The sequence below is a fragment of the Hemicordylus capensis genome, chromosome 9, assembly GCF_027244095.1.
Source record: "Hemicordylus capensis ecotype Gifberg chromosome 9, rHemCap1.1.pri, whole genome shotgun sequence".
NCBI lineage: Eukaryota > Metazoa > Chordata > Lepidosauria > Squamata > Cordylidae > Hemicordylus > Hemicordylus capensis.
In genome coordinates, this window is record NC_069665.1 from 4,821,941 (window position 1) to 4,843,252 (window position 21,312).

At 43.8% G+C, this 21,312-nt stretch overlaps 1 protein-coding gene across 2 annotated transcripts in view; it reads right to left on the bottom strand.

Moving 5' to 3' along the window:
* PHAF1 (phagosome assembly factor 1) overlaps positions 1-21,312 on the bottom strand; it is a 61,873-nt gene that overhangs the window by 5,106 nt on the left and 35,455 nt on the right. For both annotated transcript variants that reach the window (XM_053271319.1, XM_053271320.1), the window contains exons 6-15: positions 19,524-19,603; positions 15,117-15,211; positions 11,965-12,062; positions 10,161-10,273; positions 6,847-6,980; positions 5,003-5,086; positions 3,874-3,956; positions 2,685-2,728; positions 1,978-2,021; positions 710-768 (exon numbers count right to left, since the gene is read on the bottom strand). In XM_053271319.1, the coding sequence (XP_053127294.1) occupies positions 710-768; positions 1,978-2,021; positions 2,685-2,728; positions 3,874-3,956; positions 5,003-5,086; positions 6,847-6,980; positions 10,161-10,273; positions 11,965-12,062; positions 15,117-15,211; positions 19,524-19,603 (834 nt within the window). The remainder of the gene's footprint in view (positions 1-709; positions 769-1,977; positions 2,022-2,684; positions 2,729-3,873; positions 3,957-5,002; positions 5,087-6,846; positions 6,981-10,160; positions 10,274-11,964; positions 12,063-15,116; positions 15,212-19,523; positions 19,604-21,312) is intronic.

Sequence of the window (21,312 nt, forward strand, 5' to 3'; positions counted from 1 at the left end):
GTCCAAGCAGCGTGTTTTCTGCCATGCCTGGTTAACTAATTTGTGTGTGTATATATATATATATATTTTTTCCCCCCTATGTAAATATAATATAGTAAATCAGACTATAATATATAAATACAATATAGTTGTTCTCTTTAATCTTGGTTAAGTGTTACAGGCTGGCCATAATCCAGGATTCAAAATCCATGGCAAAAAAAAAAAGCAAAAAAAAAAAGCATCTTCACCAAGCAGATCTTCATTCTCGGTTGCTGGGGTCAAGGACATCTCCACGGATTATATAACTCATGAGCTCCAAGGCAGGACAGTTCTGATTTGCTAACAGATAAAACACACACGCCCACTCGAGCCTGAGGGGGAGAACCACACCCTAGTTCTTTCTGTCCTGTGCGGCTCCAGGCAGCATAAAAACTTTCTCTCCTCAAATCCTTCCTTATTGCCTCTATATTGTTCATGTTTTTTGTTCGTGGACTCTATAGTTTCCATGGCACAATAAATGCAAACCTGAATTTTGCAAGGATACAGAATATTTTAGAAACTACTACTCATCTTTCTCTCTGCGACTCTAAAGTATACCAAGGACTGATTAACTTAAGAGCCAGCAGTGTGCAAATGGAAGCTTCTACTGACGAGTGTTAGTAGTCCTCTCTGGTAGCCACACCTGTTAATCAATTCCTGTCTAAGTGATGAAAACAGACAGAATCTTTACCTGTGAAGTACCACTGGTTTTTCGACTGGGTGTCCAAGAAGGTCCTGGATATTGTCCCACTGTAAGCACATTAGAATGGCTTAGAGAATGAAGCACACTATGGATTTCCTTGTACGGAAAAAGTTTTAAAGGGCTGACTATATGCATTTGCCCTCTGGCTTTCATCTGTCAGCTTGCAGTTTGTCAGAGCAGCGCATTAGGATTAAGTTGATAAGAAGAGGGCATTCAGTGACCATAAGTAGAAGATGAGGTCACAGCTGTAGGTCATTTGTTCTCCAGGAGAAATGGAGAGCAATCTAAAACAGAGGCAATTAACCTGACCTGCATTATTAAGGTGGTGCTGACAAATGGATTATTATTTCACTTCATAAGTGAAGAAGAGGCACCTCGAGGAAAGACTCACTGAGCACTAGGTTCATGAGTCAGCTGGGGTGGTCAGTACCAGGGAAGGGGGGTGGGGGTGGGACAAAAGCTCAATGTGATTTTTGACAATGCCCCTAGAGATAGAAAAGAGGTGATAGCATTGCAATACTTTTGGCTTTCAGGGTGTTCTCAGGCTTTTATTGTCCTGACCATCTGGCCTAGAACAACCAAGTTCACAATGGTGTTTTAAAAGCTTTTAAAAATTTGGAAAGCACTTTTATATATATTAAGAATTGTACTGATGTTGTCAAGAGGAATGGAAATGAAAATTGGCAGGAATCCCCTCCAAAGAATAATCCATGGAGAGGCGACAACTATTTGTTCATTGTTACCTTAACCCTGACCCTAAACCTTTTCTCTGTGCAAAAATGAGTACAATTTTACCCCAATCATTTGAGGGTAGGAATAAAGAAGGGGTGATAACATAGAGAAAGCTGTCAGTGAAAGGATGCTATCATCTATTTTCTATCTTGGGTGGCAGATGGTGGTGGGGTGTGTTGTTGCCAAAACCCACTATGAGCATTCATCCCCCGACATGAAATTAAGACAGACACCAGCAACAGCCCCTGGAAGGATGCTGTGCTGAGGACAGATGGGGCCAGTTGCTCTCCCCCTGCTAAATAAAGTGAATCACACTTTTAAAAGGTGCCTCTTTGCCCAGTTAGCAGGGGATTAAGTCCACGATCCAACCCTAGCCAAATATGTAGCAGACACACCTTCCTTCCAGTATGAAATCTTGTTCTGGGCTTGCAGTAAACCTGCATCCTTCTCATTAACACCATGCAAACTGTAACTCCTGCCGTTTAAGAGGTGTTCTAGCAAACATGATTTGGGTTGCAACTTACCTTGCTATAGGTCGTGCAGGTTTCTGTCTGTGAATCGGTGCTATCTGTTTGGGGAGAACATATTTATCTTCTATAAGGTTACATTTCAGCAAGGCATTCCCCTGCTAACACATATTTAGTATTAACTGCATGCTGGATGATAAGAAAAAAACCCCAAATGAACACCCAAAGAACTTAGTATTTGCAGAGCGCTTGTAATGTTTGCAAAATGCTTCATATGAAGCATTGGATTCTTGATGTAATCCTAACAACAACTCTGATTCCCCAGAGTTGTCAGGAAGACAACTTCAGATTCCAGTTGCCTCACAACATACATAAGACAATGTACATGAAATAAAAGCAGTGCGGAGCAGCAGAAGCCCAGGTGATAAGCCAGAATTGTGTGGGGCTCACTCCACAAAGGATACTTGTAGAATAAGAGAAAATATTGGTCTATCCATCAAGCAGAGTGGTTATTTCCCACCATTAGGTCAGGCGTTCTCTCTATAAAATGAGGGTGATTGTGGCAGCCTACCTTGACAGGTTGTTGAGAGAATTAATGAGAAGGAAATCTCATTCATCTAGGATAGAGTAGGCTATACATCTAAATAAGCATATTATAATAATACAAATGTACATAAAAAACCTTCATTTTTATTGGTCCCTTAAAAAAACACCCTACAGATTGCACAACCTTGCTACTGAATACAGTAATGTCTCTTTCTTACCTCGTTTAACAGCTAGTGGAATCTTGAATTCACAACGGTGGTAACTACAAAATTGGAATAACAGGGTTATTTCTTTTGTAAACTGCTTTATGATTTTAAAAATGTAAGTAGGGTATAAATATGGTAAACTGATGAATCAGTCAGGAGAAAGTGTTAGAATAAATGATACTTGCCATTTCAGATTTAGCTTATTCTAAACTGAATCTGAAATACTGCCCAGCAGAGATGGGCAACTTGTCCTGGATACAGAGATATTTTTCTCTGACCTTATACAGACATATAGGAAGCTGCTGAATACCGAGTCAGACTACTGGTAGATTTAGCTCAGTATTGTTTACACTGACTGACAGTGGCTCTCCAAGGTTTCAGGCAGGATGTTTTTCCAGTTCTACCTAGAGATGCTGCCAGGGACATAACTTCCCCTCTCGGACACCCCATTGTACGAAGTGGTCGGGCATGCATTAAAAACTCCCCAAAATTGCCCTGGCCTGTCTCCTCAGAAATTTGGTTTGCTGAATGACAGAAACACATCCAGCTCTGCACAAAGGAATCCTGTACAGGGAATCCTATAGATGACAGCTGCACAATGTCAGCTCTCCTGCGGTTGCTGGACCACCACAACTCCCATCATCCCTGACTATTGGCTGCTCTGGCTGGGAATGATGGGAGTTGTAGTCTAGAAACAGCTGAAAGGTCCACGTTGTGCAGCTTTGCTACTGACAAACCCAAGTGCCTACCCAGTATGCTAAGCAGAACTTGGAATATTGGGAATTTCATGTTTACATTTCTATCCTACTCTTCCTCCAGGGAGCTCAGAGTGGTGTACATGGTTATGTTTATCCCCACAGCAACCCTCTGAGGTAGGCCAGGCTGAGAGAAAAGTGACTGGCAGTGAGTTTCATGGCTGAATGGGAATTTGAACCCGGGTCTCCCCAATCCTAGTCCAACACCCTAACCACTACACCACGTTCACTTTTAAAGAAGCTTAATGCTTTAACAGCTGTCCAGGGTGGTTTGGGAAAACATGGTTCACATTTGAGGCTTAGGAACTAGCCGGGAAGTGGGCAGGATGTCTTCCCAGGAGGTGGGGATTCAGCTTCCTATGCAGAAATCACAGCCCTTTCCCACAACATACCCTGACTACCTGTTGCAAGAGGGAAGCTTTGGCAATATGGTGCTCTCTACTCACATGTTGAAGTTGTAATGGCCAGGGTAATTTGTGTGCAGAACAAATTTCTTCACTTTGTGAGTATTTGCATCAAAAAGGATATCCTGTGGGTGCAACAGGAGAGTGAGCAGGCATTAAATGAAATGAAGAAACAGCTTCCCATAAATGAGCAGAGAGACCTGGGTGCATTTTCCGTGTGAGCCCAGGTGGGAAAATATCCCTGAGTTCAATCCTATCAGGCCTTATTTTTATCTGAAAGCAAATGGAGAAATGTATTTCCAACACCAATGTGAAAGCTAAGAGTTAGTTCCTGGTGTTCCTGGAGAATGGCCTCTATTCTTTGACTGGAATGCAGTTTCTCAGTTTTGCCCCTTTGGTTTCAGGAACAGCCTCTAAGGGATTGACAAGACAGACATTGGCACCGACCTGTATTTATAAGCACTCTTTTGTCTGAAGGGGCACAGCTTCAGTTTGCAAATACAGGAGGACTTCGGTATTCATGGGGTTCCATTCTCAGCAATACCAAAACCATGAATACTAAGCCATAGGGGCAATGGAAATCTGGGGATTAGGTTCCCAAGAGGCAAAAATGAGGGGAAAGCCAAGTAAAGTGCCCTACCATGCTCCATGGGTCCCTAGCAGTCCAGCAATGCCCCCTAAGAGACTCAATGTTGCCATTTGGGGGGTAAAAAAGTGGGGTGTTTTCCCCCCTTTTAAAACGAGCCACAAAATGGCTCCTGATCACAAAATTGTGGCCAGAAATGACCTCTGAGGTAAATTACGGCCACCCCTGATCCATGAACACATGAACTTAACCACCCAACCCACCCCGTTTTTCCCTATGTTTTCTCTACTGCGATCAGGTGTCAATTGCCTGACCGCGGAACTGTGAAACCACGGATGCGGAATCCGTAACAAGGTCCTCCTAAACTGAAAATCAAGTATGCGGAATGTGCACCATGACACACGGATGCTGCCAAAGAGATCATTAGCCAAAGAGGCAGGGATAAAAAAGCAAGGTTCAAACAGCCCAGCAACAGAGCTCTGAGTGAGATGGGCAATGCCGGTGCCCACAACAACCGCTTAAAACAGTCTAGGCAATATGAAAGTGATGCGCAGAAAACGATCGCTTTGAAAGCTTGCAACTCACCACTCCAAGTGTGAAGTAGTTGAAGAAGTAGTCGTTGCACTTTGAAGGAACCTGCTTGTGAGGGGAGGGCGAATGGATTTTCATCTGAAAAGAAATTCACATTTGAGATTACTCAGAAGACTAGTCTGCCTTTCAGACTCCACAGCTGCCGTTCAGTGGCTCCTTTGGTTTTAATAGACCAGAGAATCTTGGAAAGAAAGAGAATTAAGGTGAATGTGGTTTGCACAGCACCAATGGCACTTAAGCAATTGTTAGTTAACAACTGATAGGAAATGTGAAAGATTGTGAAATTTGTGAACAGGGGGAAGGAAACTGTGGAAAGAAAGGTACAAATTTATTTATTTATTTATTTATTTTTACATTTATATCCCGCTCTTCCTCCAAGGAGCCCAGAGCAGTGTACTACATACTTGAGTTTCTCTTTCACAACAACCCTGTGAAGTAGGTTAGGCTGAGAGAGAAGTGACTGGCCCAGAGTCACCCAGCAAGTCTCATGAGGCTGAATGGGGATTTGAACTCGGGTCTCCCCGGTCCTAGTCCAGCACTCTAACCATTACACCACACTGGCTCTCTGATGCTTAGGTTGCACTTCATTCTATATTGGGGAATCTTGCAGGCCACTGAAAGATAGATATAAAGAACATCTATCAGATATGAGGCATTGTGCAAAGAGAACGAAACCCTGGTCATTGCATATGAGGATTGAGCATGAAGGCCAAATGGTGCCCACTAAAAATATCTATTTTAGGGATTGAAAGGAAAGGAGGAAAATCAAGGAAGCATTATTTATAGACAAACTGAGACCTGACATTAATGCTCGCGAGGCACTGGCTGATGCTACGAAGTTTATTAGCCTCTGAGAAGAACCAGGTGCACCCCCCCGCGCCCCCACCCCACTCATTCTCTCTCCACCAGTCAGGGAACTGTGTGTTATCACATCTGAGGAATTTAACAGCTGGGGAACCGAGGTTTTCAGCTGTGCTCATTTGTTTTTACTTAACTGAGGATGGTGTGTCACACCGAAACATCTTATTGTTTTATGTTTACCAACTTTTAGTTTTTCTTTGTTTGCGCAATAAAAGGTCTTTTTGTTAAGAGTTTGGAGTTAATATGCTCATTGCATCACTGACATATCGATTAAATGGAGTACATTAATAACAGTATCAATACTATTAATAACTAGTAGTAAGTAATAAAGAGTTAATTTTAATTAACTAAATCAATAATTTAATATCAGTAATTAATAAACTAGAGCAGTAATTAGAACCTTGCTGGGTCTCAACAGGCATGACTGCCACGGGGTGCTTTGAATATCTGGGAGTAGGGCACACACTCAGCAGAACTTGAAAATACTGCGTCCATGTGGTGGCGGCAGTGGGGGCAGGCAACTTATTCCCACCCCTCTCTCCAGACTAACTCCATCACCCAGCTCTTCACTCAGCACTTCTGAGAATCTCCTTAATCTATCACATTCCAACTCCCTCCTAAGTCCACTATTTTCTTTTGACTGAAATAAGGCCATCCCTCTTTACCTCTCGTCTCAGTTTTTCTTCCACCTGCAAAATCTGAAGTGGTACAGCTCAGACATTTGGGAGAGCGAGGCCAAAGAATAAAGCAGGCAACTTGGCATGGATGATCAGACATGTCAGGGGTGAAAAAGATCTTCTGGGGTGAGAGAGAAGGCCATGCATTTACTGATGCATTTACTGTAACTGGGCAGTTGGAAGCTCAGCATTTACAAGGGAACTTTAAGCATCTGAAGACACTGAAAAGCATGGACTGCTAGAAGTCTTAGAGTGCAAATGAGAAGATAATCTACATTAACAGATTGCTGGTGGTCTAACCTTATCTTCAGACTTGTAGAAAACTTTGTGAGGAGACCCTAAAGTGCTCAGAACATCTTGGCACGAATCACCAAAATACACACAGCGCTCAAATACCCGCATCTTGGCATCCGCTAATACTCCAGGGCCACAACCTGAAGGAGAGAGAGAACAGAAGCAGATTTGTTTGTGACTTGTGGGATATGACGTTTCCAAAACATTTGTATGGCCTGCAGTCTAGGAACTTATTCAGGGGCTCGCTAACTTGACCCCCCAGATGTTCCTGGACTCCCATCACCCCCAGGCACTATGGTCTTTGGGTGCTGTAGTCCAGCAACATCTGGGGACTGAAGTTTGAGAATGAGGACCTTTGTGTTAACTAATAGGGTGGCAATTAAAAATATTAAAAGGACAGGAATCTTATAGGAAATTTTCAGAATCTTCCAAACAACTTCAGGGAGGTGTAACTTGAAAGCCATTGAACATTAATACAGTCAGATTAGGAAAGAAGTTTACAACATTGTAGAAAACAGAGTTAAAAGCTAATCTATTGAATATAGACCAGAGAAAATGATCTTGAACCCAATCTCTCTCTTGTTTTTTAACTGGTTGAGCTGACTGAAGAGCAGAATCAATTCTGTGATGAGGTACATTGTGCATTGGGAGGGGAAAGGGAAATTGTATCCACTGATGTTTAAGAAGGACCAACGTGACAGAACACTTTTCACTGCATAAAGGTAGGTTTTTAATCTCAGGCAGGGTCACAGGGTGTAGATGTTCCCTAAGGTAACTGGGATGAAGTTACCGTAAGGACCACTTTGCACCCATATGAACCTGCCCTAGCCTTGAGATTGTCAGAGCAGACCTTGCTCTCTGGTCTGTCGGTAGCTCAAATCCGATTGGAAGCAGCCAGCAACATGGCCTTACTGGTTGTGGTGCCAAGGCTGGAATAGCTTACCCAAGGAGGTCTGATAGGCCCTCACAACAGGCTAAAAACCATTTTTTATTTCAGCTGGTTTTTGAGTTAAGACTGGGGATGATGGACTTGCAATCCAACAGCATCTGGGGACCCAAGATTGGGAGCATATTTTTACTGCTGATCTTATTTTGTCATACTCTGCTGTTTGTTTGCAACACTGCTTCCGTTATGGATTTCTTGTTCCTTATCTTAGTGCTTACTGACGTAAGCAAGCCACTTTGCATAAACAGAGTTTAGAAAGGAGGTTTAAAAATGGGTTAAACAAATAAAATAAATTTAAAAACCAAACAGCTACGAACAACGCTTTAGATGATCAGCACTACCCTTCTATAAAGAAGTGTCCCAAAGTGCCATATTAGATATTATTTTCATTAATTACATTTTAATTTCACCTTCTTCCAAGGAGCTCAGAGCGGCAGACAAGTTCTCCCCTCTTTTATCAACACAGTAACTTGTGGAGGCAAGTTGGGCTGGGACAGACAGTGACAGTTTGAAGCTTACCCACTGAACTTCGTGGCTAAGCAGGCATTTGAACTCAGGTCCCCTTGGCCACAGTCCAACACATTATACCATGTTATACTGTGACTTCAGTGGACTCCTGTTCTTTATGAGATATCTGTGCCTAATGCTGAAATTCAATTTTGATGTGAACCTTCAACATCTAAGCCTAATGGGCAGCTAATACATCCAACAATTCTCTTTTGAAACCACAGGCATGTATGTTATCTAGACTTTACACTCTACCTTGAAAAAATGTCTTTTCAAAACCATTTATATTATCTGGATAATAGCTAACGCCTTCCTACTATACCAGGATATATGATCCCTGTCCTAGGCGGCTCTCCTTTCTCAACCTCTGAAAAGACAGAAGCAAAATTCAGAAGCAAAATCGACTACAGTTGCAGTCACCCTAACCCTTATTAAGAACAATTAAAATCAACGCCCTTAATTCTGTGATGCTGAACTCACAAAATTACCAAGAGAACATGGTGACAGAAGGGATTTGTTGAAGCTGTTGATGCCATTAACACATTTGCCCTCGACACGTTGATTTAAAAAAACAAACCATATTCAATTTCCCCTCAGAACCATTATTATTATTATTATTATTATTAAACTCTTTTTCTATTGTTTCCAAGATGTCTAGTGACTTGTTTTGCAGCCCTGTAATTCTGCAGCCCTGCAATCTTACTGTGAAACACCGTGAGAAATATCACAGTGCGGGTGAGAAATTAGGGGGAAGAGAGGGCAAGGAATCATTTTACTCTTTCAAAAAAAAAGAAGCGCTGGCTTCATTAAGAGTTTTCGCCATGCTTTTACACTTACTGCAAATTTTCATTTTAATCATGCTCTGTTCTATCTAATTGTAGGAGCACGTGATAGGCATGTAGAAGATTCCAAGTTCAATCCCTGGCATTTTCAGATAGGGCTGGAGAAGTCCCCCCTGCCTAAAACTCTGAAGAGCTGCTGCCAGTCAGTGTAAAAAGTACTGATGCGTCTGATTTGGTTTAAGGGATTTTCTTATATTCACCCTATTTCCTTTTTAGTCCTGCCCTGGCAATCCTTCCCAGCTCTTGCATGTTTCAAGGTCTGTGCATGTAATTTATTTCAAGGAGAGCTGGTCTTGTAGTAGCAAGCACAAATGGTCCCCAATGCTAAGCAGGATCCACCTTAGTTTGCATTTGGATGGGACACTCCATGTCAGTGCTGTAAGATATTCCCCTTATGGTTGAAATCACTGTTCCCTCTATGAGGGATTCGCAGAGGTTATTGGCTACAACTCCCAGAAGCCCCAGCCGCAGTGGCTTTTGCTTGGGGATTATGGGAGCTGTAGTCAACAACATCTGGGAATCCCTGTTAGAGGGCACACTGGGTGGGATGGGGCAGTAGCTTGTAAAAGAGCAGCAGCTTGCATGCAAAAAGCCCCAGGTTCACTCCCTGGCTGCATCTCCAGGTAGGGCTGGGAGAGACTCCTGCCTATAACATTGGAGAGCCACTGGCAGTCAGAGGAGGCAGTTCTGAGCTAGAAGGATCAATGGTCTGACTTGGTATAAGGCAGCTTCTTGTGTTCCAAGGGGAACAGACATCTGTACACAAAACAGAGAACTTTCATGGCTGGTAAGGGTCTTGCAGTGAGTTTTGGAATCAACTGAAGCAATATTTCCTGGACTATCAGAGTTCCCCTCCAATACACAAGAGTGTTTATGTTGTGTGGGGGCGGGAGAATTCAGAACAAACTATTTGATATGCCTTGATATTCTCGAAATACACGGCCCTATCAGCTGTGCGTGGTCACCTCCACGGCCGTGCCTTTGGAAGGAACAGCAGCACCAATGCCTCCGCTCAGCAATGATACCTGCAGTGAGCAAGCGAAGCCGTAAACCTGAGGGCCCAGTACCATCTCTCAACACGTCAACATTCTCTGCATACACATTTCCAAGGAAACAGCTGAGGGGCATCAGAGGAGCCCTGAAAATAAGAGCGCCAAAAAAAAAAAAAAAAGGCATTCAGAACTGGACTCCAAGACCTAAACTGCTTCCCACAGCCTTTCTCATGCCAACTTACAAGTGCAATTTAAGGAAGTAACCCTAACTCATCCTTAGCACATCTGGGAGACACAGCAGAGTACGGCAAGCATCCAGTTCTACAAAAACAAGGCTTGATCAGGAGGACCTAGCATCTACTCCATCTATGTCAAACAGCCAGAAAAATAAAACTGTAATACAGTTACAATTGAGGCCATCAGCTTCTGTAGGTAAACAGATCACTTTCTCGCTTTAACTTAGCTACCAAGCAATATATTTTAGAAGTATTTTAACTGAGGATTATCTTTTGGGGGTGGGGGTGGGGGGACCGGTTCCAAACCAGTTCCGTTAGAACCGGGGCTGGTTTGGCTCAAACTTGGACTGGCACCTCTTTGTGTGTGTGTGTGTGTGTGTGTGTGTGTGTGTGTGTGTGTGTGTGTGTTTCAGTCCAGTGTTCTCTCTAATTTTTTTCATCTGTGTGCAGAATGAATTTTGTTCTGGGCAGCAGTATCAAGGCAGTGTGTGCACACATGCATTCAGGGTGGGGCCTTCCTGATTCAACCTGAGCAGGATCGAAAATTAACTGAGCGGACATCAAAAAATGTGTGTGCGTGCACACATGCACACGCCTTAGAGGGAACACTGGTCCAGCCTGGTTTGAGTCCAAACCGGTCAAACTGGCCCAGTTCTATATGAACCAGGTTTGAATAGAACCAGCTCTGCATACCCCTAATCAGAACCATGATCTGAAGTGGGTTTGCAAACCATGGCTTGTGCCAACTATGGTTTGGCATGATCAATTGACAAACCATAGTTATACCCATAACTCCATCTCCAGGGTTAGTCCAGACCTGTTTGTACCAATCAGAGGTTATTTCCTTGAGGATGCAATGCATGTGCTACTGAGAGTCAGTGTGGGTAACCAATTCTATAACACAATATTGTTTTATCAAATCATAAGCTAATAAAATTAAGTTAGTGAGCAGATGCTTTAGCTCTTCTGCTAATTGTGTTTTTGTCTAGAATCAATCAGTCAGATATTGTTGCTAATCTTTAAATCAAACAACACATTTTGACATTAGGCATATCTACTCCTTCATTTAATTTGAATGTAAACAGCCTTGGTCTGCCACATAAAATTCAGTTTAATCCACAGGTAGGGTTCCATCACCCCTCACCACAATAAACTGGCAGGGGGTGATGGGAGTTGTAGTTCAACAACAGCTAAAGAGCCAAAGTTGCCCAACCTGGTATATCTGGTCTAGGAAAGAACATTCAGAAATAAACACATTTTAAAGGAATGTTCAGAAATAAAAACAAATATCCTTGGGAAAAGATTCATTTTCACTGAACCTAACCACAACAATAACTGGGACCAAACATTCAATTCCTTCATTATCGCCTTTTGTAACCTGGAATGGTTAAACTGAAAAACAGATCCTATATGTTAAGCATGTCTGAAAAAGCTTAAAGACAAGATGAGAGACCAAATAAACAACTGAATAATATTTGAATTTTTAAGAAGATGCCACAAATAGCCAGCATTTGTGTAATTCTGTGCACACAAGAGAACAGAGGATGGCTCTCCCTATTTATCAATTGCAGGATATTTTCCCCAATCCAAGGATTACTTACTTGGTATCCTGCAGACTGTTTCCACTGTAGATATACATGCGCTTCACAGTTGCACCATGAGGGATCTGCAGAGAAGCCAGGCCATGGGCAAAGTTTGGCTATGGAGATAAAACAAAATTACTTATGATTGCACAACACACCCAGCTGTAAGCATAAACATGAGAGTTCTTTAGACAACTGCAGTTGTATGGGTCAGGATGATTTGCACATGCTCACAACACTTGATCTCTCTAGACTGCAAAACTAAAACTCAACAAAGCAGCAAGGATAGTCCATTCATGGCAAAATGAAATGTGGGCCTTACGCCAAAGTATCCTCTGGGGCTTCACAAATGGCTTCTTCCCCACTGCATACGAATGCCGACAAGACCCTGGCTGCACATCCCTAACTTCTATTATCCTGCCCTACTTCAGCCCAGCCCAGATGCTTTTGCGCAGAGAGAGATTTCTGCATTCCAGGCTGACAGGCTACGAGTTCTCGAAACTTCTCCCAACCGGGAGAATGGCTGCTGCTTTCTTGTCTTGTGACATGTTCTGAATTTTAAAAGAAACTCAATACATGAGACAGGATGGAAACTCCCTCCACAGTCGGATGGCAGGAGGACATTATCTCATAGCACAAACCTCAGCTGAACTCAGGTCACACGGCGAAGTTTAGTTCACATGAAAGGTTAGCCCTGCCCACAGCTTGGCTGGGCAAGAAAGAGATGGCAATGATTTCAGTTTTCATGGGAAATACTTGGAAAGCCAGGGTTTTTATTTATTTACTTACTGTACAAGACCAAACATAGCATACGTACAACAAGCAGCAATAGAACAATTATCACAAGAAAAAAGAATAATGCATACCATCAATTAAAATCTTGTTAAAACATTTCTTATTTTTATAGCAGCTGCACAAAATCTAGCCGTAGCCATGGCAATTTCCTTTTGCCGACCTGGCAGGAAGAGCTCAACATAGAACTCATTCTGATGTCCCGGAAATTTGCTCAAGTAAGATTCGAGCCAGGAGGTACGGATAGTTTTGTAAAAGGTACAGTATAAAAGCACATGTGCAGTTGTCTCTACCACATCTGCAACACAGGGACATAGTCGATCCTTAGGAGGAACACCCCTATACCTTCCCTCCAAAACCATAGATGGCAAAACATTAAACTGAGCCTGGGAGAATGCTCTCCTTTGTGTCAGAGCAGACAAGTACAGATAATTTGCCAGAAATGGGTAACTTGAAAAGTAATCATTATAAACTCCAACAGAGACCCTACTCAGGTCCCTTTGTTTCTCCAGGTCCCAAATTCTCTGTTCTAAAACTTTTTTGCCAGAGTTGCCTACCCCTGCCCTAACATTTGGTTCAGATGTCACAGGGAGCAATGGGCAAACCGTAAGAGCACTCTATAGACTCATGCAATTCTGCTGCTGCCCTTTCCTAGGTAGGAGGCCTACTGTGATGTCCACACTGCCTTGAGTGCCGACTCTTGGAAGAATCAGGGTATGTAAATCAAACAGAACGCCTGAACTAGCATTGCGATAGTTTCAAAGCACAGTGCTTTCAATCTCTGGTTTTAGATTGAACTGTGGTTAGCAGGAACGAGGCATCTACAAATCCACTTGCCAGCTCGCCAGCGGCAAGCGGCCCCCAGCCCCCAGGTGAACAGGACACCCAGCACTGCACAGCTCTCTTCCCCAGAGGTCTCATTTCCACTGCCATTTTTGCAACATCTTCTAGATATTGAATCACAAGAGGAGAGAAGTAAACGCCCCAACTGTATCAAGAATTGGTAGGTCACCTCAATTTTCGCTCCAGCAAGCTATTTTTATAATCTGACATGTCCAACCCATCAGAGAGCCTTTTTACCTTAGCACCTTATAATGTTTTCCTATCAGCTTGGTTGGAGGGGAGAGACAAAAAGATAACCTATCACCTACGTAAGTGTTCTTGTGGATCAGAAGAAGTTGAAAAATCTGGCCCATATTCTACTCTATTGTAAATCTTATAGCATTCCACGTAGCAAATGGATTTTACCCCTTTTAGAGATCTTACAGGAAGACCAATGGATTTTTATGTAACCTATCCTCTTGCAGATAAGATTATATACGTTACCTCTTCTGTTGCTAAATTTTGTGCCATTGCATACAAGATTTGTCAAGTAGTGGTGAAAGCTCTCCCTATCAATTAGGTAAGGATGTGTCCCTGGCTTAGGCAACCTTTTATCTAATTGTAATCATGACAACTGACAGACTGTACCAACTGCATTGAATGCAAATTCTGCACTATAATGCTGAAATTCGGTCAAGTGCCACAATAAAGATATTCATTCATTCACTCACTGCCATTTTTGAGAAGGGAAGAAACAGCAAGGATCTTTTCTGAGCAGTCAGAGAGGGCTCCATCTCCCAGTCCAAAGGACAGAAGACCCACTTCTCTCCTGAGCCCTCGGCCTGTGTGCCAGAAGAGGATCTGAGGGAAGAGAGAAGGGATTGGTGGCGACCAGCACTCCCTCTAACAGGGAATTCCAGATGTTGTTGACTACACCTCCCAGCATCCCCAGCTGTGATGGCGATTGGCTGGGAATTATGCAAATTGTAGTCAACAACATCTGGGATTCCCTGTTAGAGGGAATGCTGGTGGCAACCACAGGTAATGGCTTGCTACTGAGAATACCTATATCAGGCAGCAGTGATACAGGAAGATGCTGAAAGGCATCATCTCATGAGAGATGGCAACGGCAAACCACTCCAGTATTCTACCAAAGACAACCACTGGGCTCTGTGGGTGCCAGGAGTCGACACCAACTTGACAGTACACTTGGTCATGTATCTTACAGATTATTAAAGAGAGCCAAGGCATATCAAAATATGGTGTCTACTTTGCTTAGCAATATATCTTCCTTGTGTTTCTTTTTAGACTGAAAGCTCCTTTCGGACAGACCTTTGTGTTCCTCCTGCTATATAAACCACTTTGGGAATTTTTTCTTGAAAAGCAGTACAGTATCAGCAGTTGGGTCCCCTGAGATGTGGTTGGACTACAACTCTCATCATCCCCTGACCCAATGCCATTGAAGCAGGGGATGATGGGAGTTCTAATCTGACATATGGGGTCCCAATATACTGATATCCTAATATATACAAATATGTATAAACATGTTTCCTGACCTCATACTTGGGAGTTTCAGTCCATGAGTCCAATTGAAAAGAAAACGAGAGTCCTCTGAAGTTGAGGTGGAAAAGTTGCTCAGCTGAGTTGTACACTGGAAAACACATACACAACTACATTATTTATAGATAGATACAAATATAACAGCAATTACTTTCTTTCAAATCTGGCAGCACTGTATAGCTAGCTCTTTATTAAATAATGGAAAAAATCTACAAAATAAAGTAAAATATGGTGACAGCAGTTGAACCTTCAATATTTATTTAGACAGTTAAAAACAAAAACATAAGAACAGTCCTGTTGGATCAGGCCCAAGGCCTATCTAGTCCATCATTCTGTTTCCCACAGTGGCCCACCAGATGCCTCCAAGAAGCCCACAGGCTAGAGGTATGTGGATGCCCTCTCTCCTGCTGTTGCTCCCCTGCAACTGGTATTTAGAGCCATCATGCCTCTGAGGCTGGAAGTGGTCCACAGACACCAGACTAGTAGTCATTGATAGAGCTGTCCTCCACGAATTTGTCCAAGCCCCAAACCCCGTGGCTACCCAAGCTAGTGATCATCACCACATCCCATGGCAGAGAATTCCAAAGATTAATCATGTGCTGTGTGAAAAAGTACTTCCTCTTCCTCAGTTTGCAGACCCTCATGAAGATGGGCCTCTGCCCCCCATCTTCTTTGGAGCAAAGAGCAAGCTGTCGCTCAGCTGGTGGGCTCTCCCTTCCAGTGCCCAGGGACACTTGTCCCCCACTTGTTCAATTACAGCCATACCTGCATGGAAGCAAACCATGGAAGGAAAGGGAGAATCTGTGTGCGAAGGAGAAGAGAGGAACTGGAGGCTTACTCCCCAATAGCAGGCGTGCAGCAGCACTCCTACAAGCAATCTTTCCCACCTACCCCTCCCTAGGAGATTTCACACGCCCCTTGAAAAGCTGGGGTCTGCAGTGAGAGGGTGAAATTCCTAGAAGCAGGACGCAAGCCTGTTCCACTTGCAGAGCTGCGCTGGCAGAAGGGTGCCTCAGCAGAGATTTCTGCAGCTCCCCATGCTGCATTCCACACAAAGGGGCCCCGATCGGCAAGAGAAATTTTTCAAGGGACTCGGGGAGCCCGCCTTAGGGAGGAGTGTGCAGGGAACATCACTGATCCAAGTATTATTGTGCTCATGCGACAAAGAGTCAGGCTACAACCCATGACTCTTTGGGGAATATTAGATCTGTACAGGGCCATTGAAGCAATGCCCCTGCTTCTCATTCACGAGTGAAACCTTTCAGAGTTCGGTTAGCTCAGTGCTCTACTGCAGCCAATAATAATTTGTTGTTGACCTTATGAAGAATTCAAAAGCAGATAAGAAGAACACTTAGGCATTGCTATCCTGAAATTCCCACACTCATCTTTTCAAACCAAGACTGCTAGGGGGTTTCGGCTCTCCTGCTACCTACTATGCAGGGCCACTGTGCAGCTTGCTCACTAGAAGCCACTGCTTCTGTTGCATCCATACTGTTTGAATGAGCACTTGTTCCAAATGTCAGGAGCTCTGGCGCTCACTAGGGATTGCTTATTCTTTCCAGTCATTTCAACCTCCAACTCACCACATGAGCATTTAAACAAGCCAGAAGCTGGAGTTATCCCTGGATATCCCACAGTCTAAATACAGCATAAAAGCCCAAACAGTGTTGAAATAGACATTGCTTTGATGGCACCCTCTTGGGAAATGTATGGGTTTAACTCGGAGTCCTCATCCCCAGCCCAATAAAACACAAGCCTGTGTCATTGCATTTGTCCACATGATCTTTACTACTCTTCGCTCCCTTGTGACTATTCCTCTCACCCCCCTTGCGGTCTCCCCTACACCTAAAACTTAAGACTGCAAAGTCCTTTGAAGTAGGGTTCCCAACCGTGGGCTCCCTGATTTTTTTGGACTACAAACCCCATCGCACCCAGCCAAAGAGGGTATGGGAATTGTAGTTCAAAAACATCTAGCGACCCAAGGTTGGGCATCCAGGCTTCAAAGGCAGGGCCAAGGTGACTCTGCGTATGAAATACTTGCTGCCATGCTCAGCCCTCCTGGTGGGGCCAGCCCAATATAAAAAAAACAAGTTTTTAAAGTGATGTTGGGGGCAGGGCGGAGGGAAGGCTGCTAATGGAGGCCTGGGGGGGGAAACTGGGGGGAAACCTGTTCCCACTCCCCACCCCCGGTTTTTTTCTGGGGGGAAGGACAGGACAGTTCCCCCCCTCCCCTCCAAGCCCTTCACATTAGGCATGTGCATGAAACAGATCTAGCATTCCATTCCAAGCTCAGAATAGGATGCTAAATCCACAGAACGTTCCATCGGAACAAGCAGCCCATTCTGAGTTGCAACATTCCAAGCACCATTTTGGCACGTGCAGTGGCCATTTGCACGGTGGAGCTGACAATCCAAATGGCCCCTACATGTGTGCAGAGGCCAGAAGAGTGCCGTTTTGGATTCCAAAATGGTGCTCGGAACATTCTGACTCAAAACGGGCTGTTCCGTTCTGAGCTTGGAACGGGCCCTTCATTTGAAGGGTGTTCTGTTCCAAGCTTGGAACACTCGAAACTGCCCATTTTGAGCATGGAATATTCTGACCACAGAACGTTACGGACATCCCTATTTTACATCTCTACTAGTGGCCCCCTCTTCTCTCCTTGTGCTTCTTGCAAACTTTGCAAGGAGCATGAGAATAAGTGCAAGGCTTTGCAAACTTTGCAAGGAGTGTGAGAAGAGGTGCAAAGGATCCCAAAGAGCTGCTCCAATGGTAGCCATGGGGCACATCTTGACACCCTGCTGCCACCCCAAAAATCCATCACCTGAGGCAACCGCCTCACCTTCCCAAATGAAAGGGAAACACTGCAAGAACTACAGCACTAACAACATATATAACACGCCTTTAGGACATATGTCAAGAATTATCATTATTGTTACACTTTAGTATTAGAAGCAAAGCCAGGATGAGATCTCATTCATCATCCACACCTGGAAAAACCAGAACTCATTCTTCACGAAGACTGAAGAATTTAATTCACGAAGACTGCAATCCCGGGGGGAAACTTTAAGCTGTTTACATTTGCCTTCCGGCCATTCACTCAAAAATGCCACTGCCAATAGTTATGTTTAGACTTACAGTAAGAGGGTTACTTAAGCCTCTCATGTGAAAACTGAAGGCTTCTGAGCAAGACGCATCTGGGAAGAGCTTTGCTAGCACAGCCAAGCCACATTGAATGTCTTGATTATATACAAGCTGTGCCAGGTTGTATATCTTGATTATATACAAGCTGCGCCAGTTCCCATCCATGGGAGCACTTGCTAAAGTTTAAAGGGCAAAAGGATTTCTGTCTAAGGGCGCTTTTTAATTTTGCACCTCAAGCTCCTGTGGAAAGGGGGGCAGGAAAGGTTCCCACTGTCCAAAACACCGACTGGGATTCAGTAGTTCCAAGCAATTGGAGGCAGAAACCAACAACAACAAAAGAAAAATGCATCACCAACTGCTTTGCCTCTCCTGAATTAATCTGCACACAACTGATTGGACAGAGAGCGAGCTGAAGGTAATATGAGAAAGGCATTGTTTCCTATGAGGTGTCCACACATCTCTTTTGCTGTACTGTAGCCTCTGGTTCAACAGGTTGCGCAAGTTTCTGAAGCCCTACAGAAACCTACAAAACCTGTTTGACAAGAGATGACCATGGGACAAGGAGTGTACATATCAAAGGTCAGAAGCGTGATGTTTCCATACAAACTTCAGCGCTGTGGGGGTGGGGGTCTGTCATCTGTTCTGTCCTTTGGTAATTAATTTAAAGACTGTATCACACAATATAAATGCCTCAAGATTTGACGTTTAAACAGGCAGCAATTTCATTGAGACCCACCAGGAGTCAGACAATTGGTCTCTCTAGTTCAGTATTGCCTAAAATGATGGGTTACAGAGCGCAGACCTGGGCTGTACTCTATTACTTTTAAGCATCTCTTGCATTGAAACGTTTTAACTCTCTGATCCACCTTGCTATCAATTCTGATGAAAGCTCAGGGACGAGACTCTACCAGCAAGGTGTAAGGCAGTCATGAGAGAGACAGAGCCTTTTCAGGCACTGCACCTCATTGGTAGAACACCCTCCCCAAGGAGATCCACCGCACTCTCTCCCTGGCCACCTTTCAACAGCACCAAATCCTTTTTACATGTATTTAGGAAGGCACTTGGCTCCCTAACTTTGTGGCTCTTGCTGTATTAATAAACCACAACAATTTTTATTTCTGTTTTATGGGGTTTTTATTGTTTCTGAAGCCTGTGGTTGCAAGCCGCTTTGCTGTTTTTAATTAACACAGAATAAATAGATCTAAAAACAAATATGTGGATCATGTCCCCACATGTGGATGACGGCAGGAACGACAACTCACCTCCTGGATGTGTTGCTCCAAAGGACTGATCAATTTGTTCTATGGTTGGAGCAATAGCCTGAGAGTTAAAATGGACACCACTGTGCGGGGAGCAAAAGAAAGAAAGAAAGACAAAAAACAATCAATATCAAGTCAGCAAATTCAGCGCACTAGTTCAAAAGCACCCTTAATAAGTGCTTCAAAGTCCCAGCACCTTTGAAAATCATTCTAATCTCATCTTTCTTCACAGCAGCTCTGGGACGTAGATCATGATCCCTGTTACACAGACTGGGAATGTAGGAAGCTGCCTTAAACCAAGTCAGAGCCTTGGTCCAGCTAGCTCAGTCTTGTCTACACTGACTGGAAGCAGCTCACTGAGGTTTCAGGCAAGAGTCTCTCCAAGGCCTACCTGGAGATGCCAAGGACTGAACCCCAAATGAATATTTTGCATGCAAAGCAGAGTATCCCATCACCCAGTGATCTAGCATTTCAAGTAAAATACTCTATTCTATATTGCTTGCTAAATATGCTGTGGGATTTTTGAATGAAGTCCTTTTGGAAAGCCACCAAGAAAGAGACACTCAAATGTACATTCAATACATTTTTAATCACAGGGGAAAGAAGAGTGGCTTTTGCTTCAATTACCTGCCTCACTGAGTAGACCAAGCTGTTTCGCAGGACAGGCATGAAACCATTTCTAAAGCCAAGTTCTGCTTTTTATATCTTTCAGCTACCCTTCTTTCTGTATTGTTAGAATGCACACAAAATCAACTGGTAGATCATTCTTAGAAGAGCAAGCCCCAAATATTCAAATGGCAGAGGGCATATCTTTACTACAGACCTCGACTGGTATAACAGTAATTCCCTCTCTCCAGGGAGGGATGAGGAGCAAGAGATCTCCAATGCAGAATTCTCAACACCATCAAAGCCTCATTACCAGGATTTTTTTTTTTTGGGGGGGGGGGTAAACCATGTTAATTAAACAGATACCCCTGCTAATTGGGAAGAGGTGCCTTTCAAAGTAGTGATTCTCTTTACAAAGTGGTGATTCCCCTTTTTGCGGGGTAGGTGGGTGGGTAGGTTTGCAATTGTCCAGTCCTGACACAGCATTCCTTCCAGGGGCTGTTGCTGGTGTCCATCTTGTGTGTTTTTGGGGACAGAAGTCTATCTTCTTCTATATAAACTGTTTTAATATAGATCAGCCCTGAGATTATGCAAGAACTGTCTGGATTTTAAATGTTTTGGGGACTGAAGAGTGAGTCAGGAATGCTCCCTAGGCATTTGGGCTCCCTTCCTCTCCTCCCACCCCCGCCCCGGACTGCTTCCAGTCAACATTCTCAAGAGGCAAACTTCTTGTAACCAGTCAAACTGGAAAGGGTGCGACGGCGGCCATTCTGCATGGCAGGAAGATGGGGCGTGGAGGGTGGCCTGGCCTGGCCTGGCCTGAGAATCTAGGAGTGTCGTGAATTTCCCCAGAATACATGATTGCTCCAAGGGAGCTACTCGGGGTAGTGCTGAGCAAGAGGAAGAGGACTCTGGAGTGGGGCTGCCCTATCCTGGCTTTCCAGATTCGGGTGCCTAATTTGCATATTATGTAAATCGGCTTGAAAATAATTTTTGAGCAGGAGAGTGACTGCATGTTGTGCTCCATAACTCCGCTTCTACAAAGGCTAGAGCTTAGCTTTAAAAAAGAAAGAAAGCTGAAATCCAGGCGAATCAGGGTGGGCTAAGCAATCTGGGTGAGATGCTTAAAATCCGGGTGAAACCCAGAATTCGGGGGGGGGGGGGATGGCAACTCTACTCTACTCTA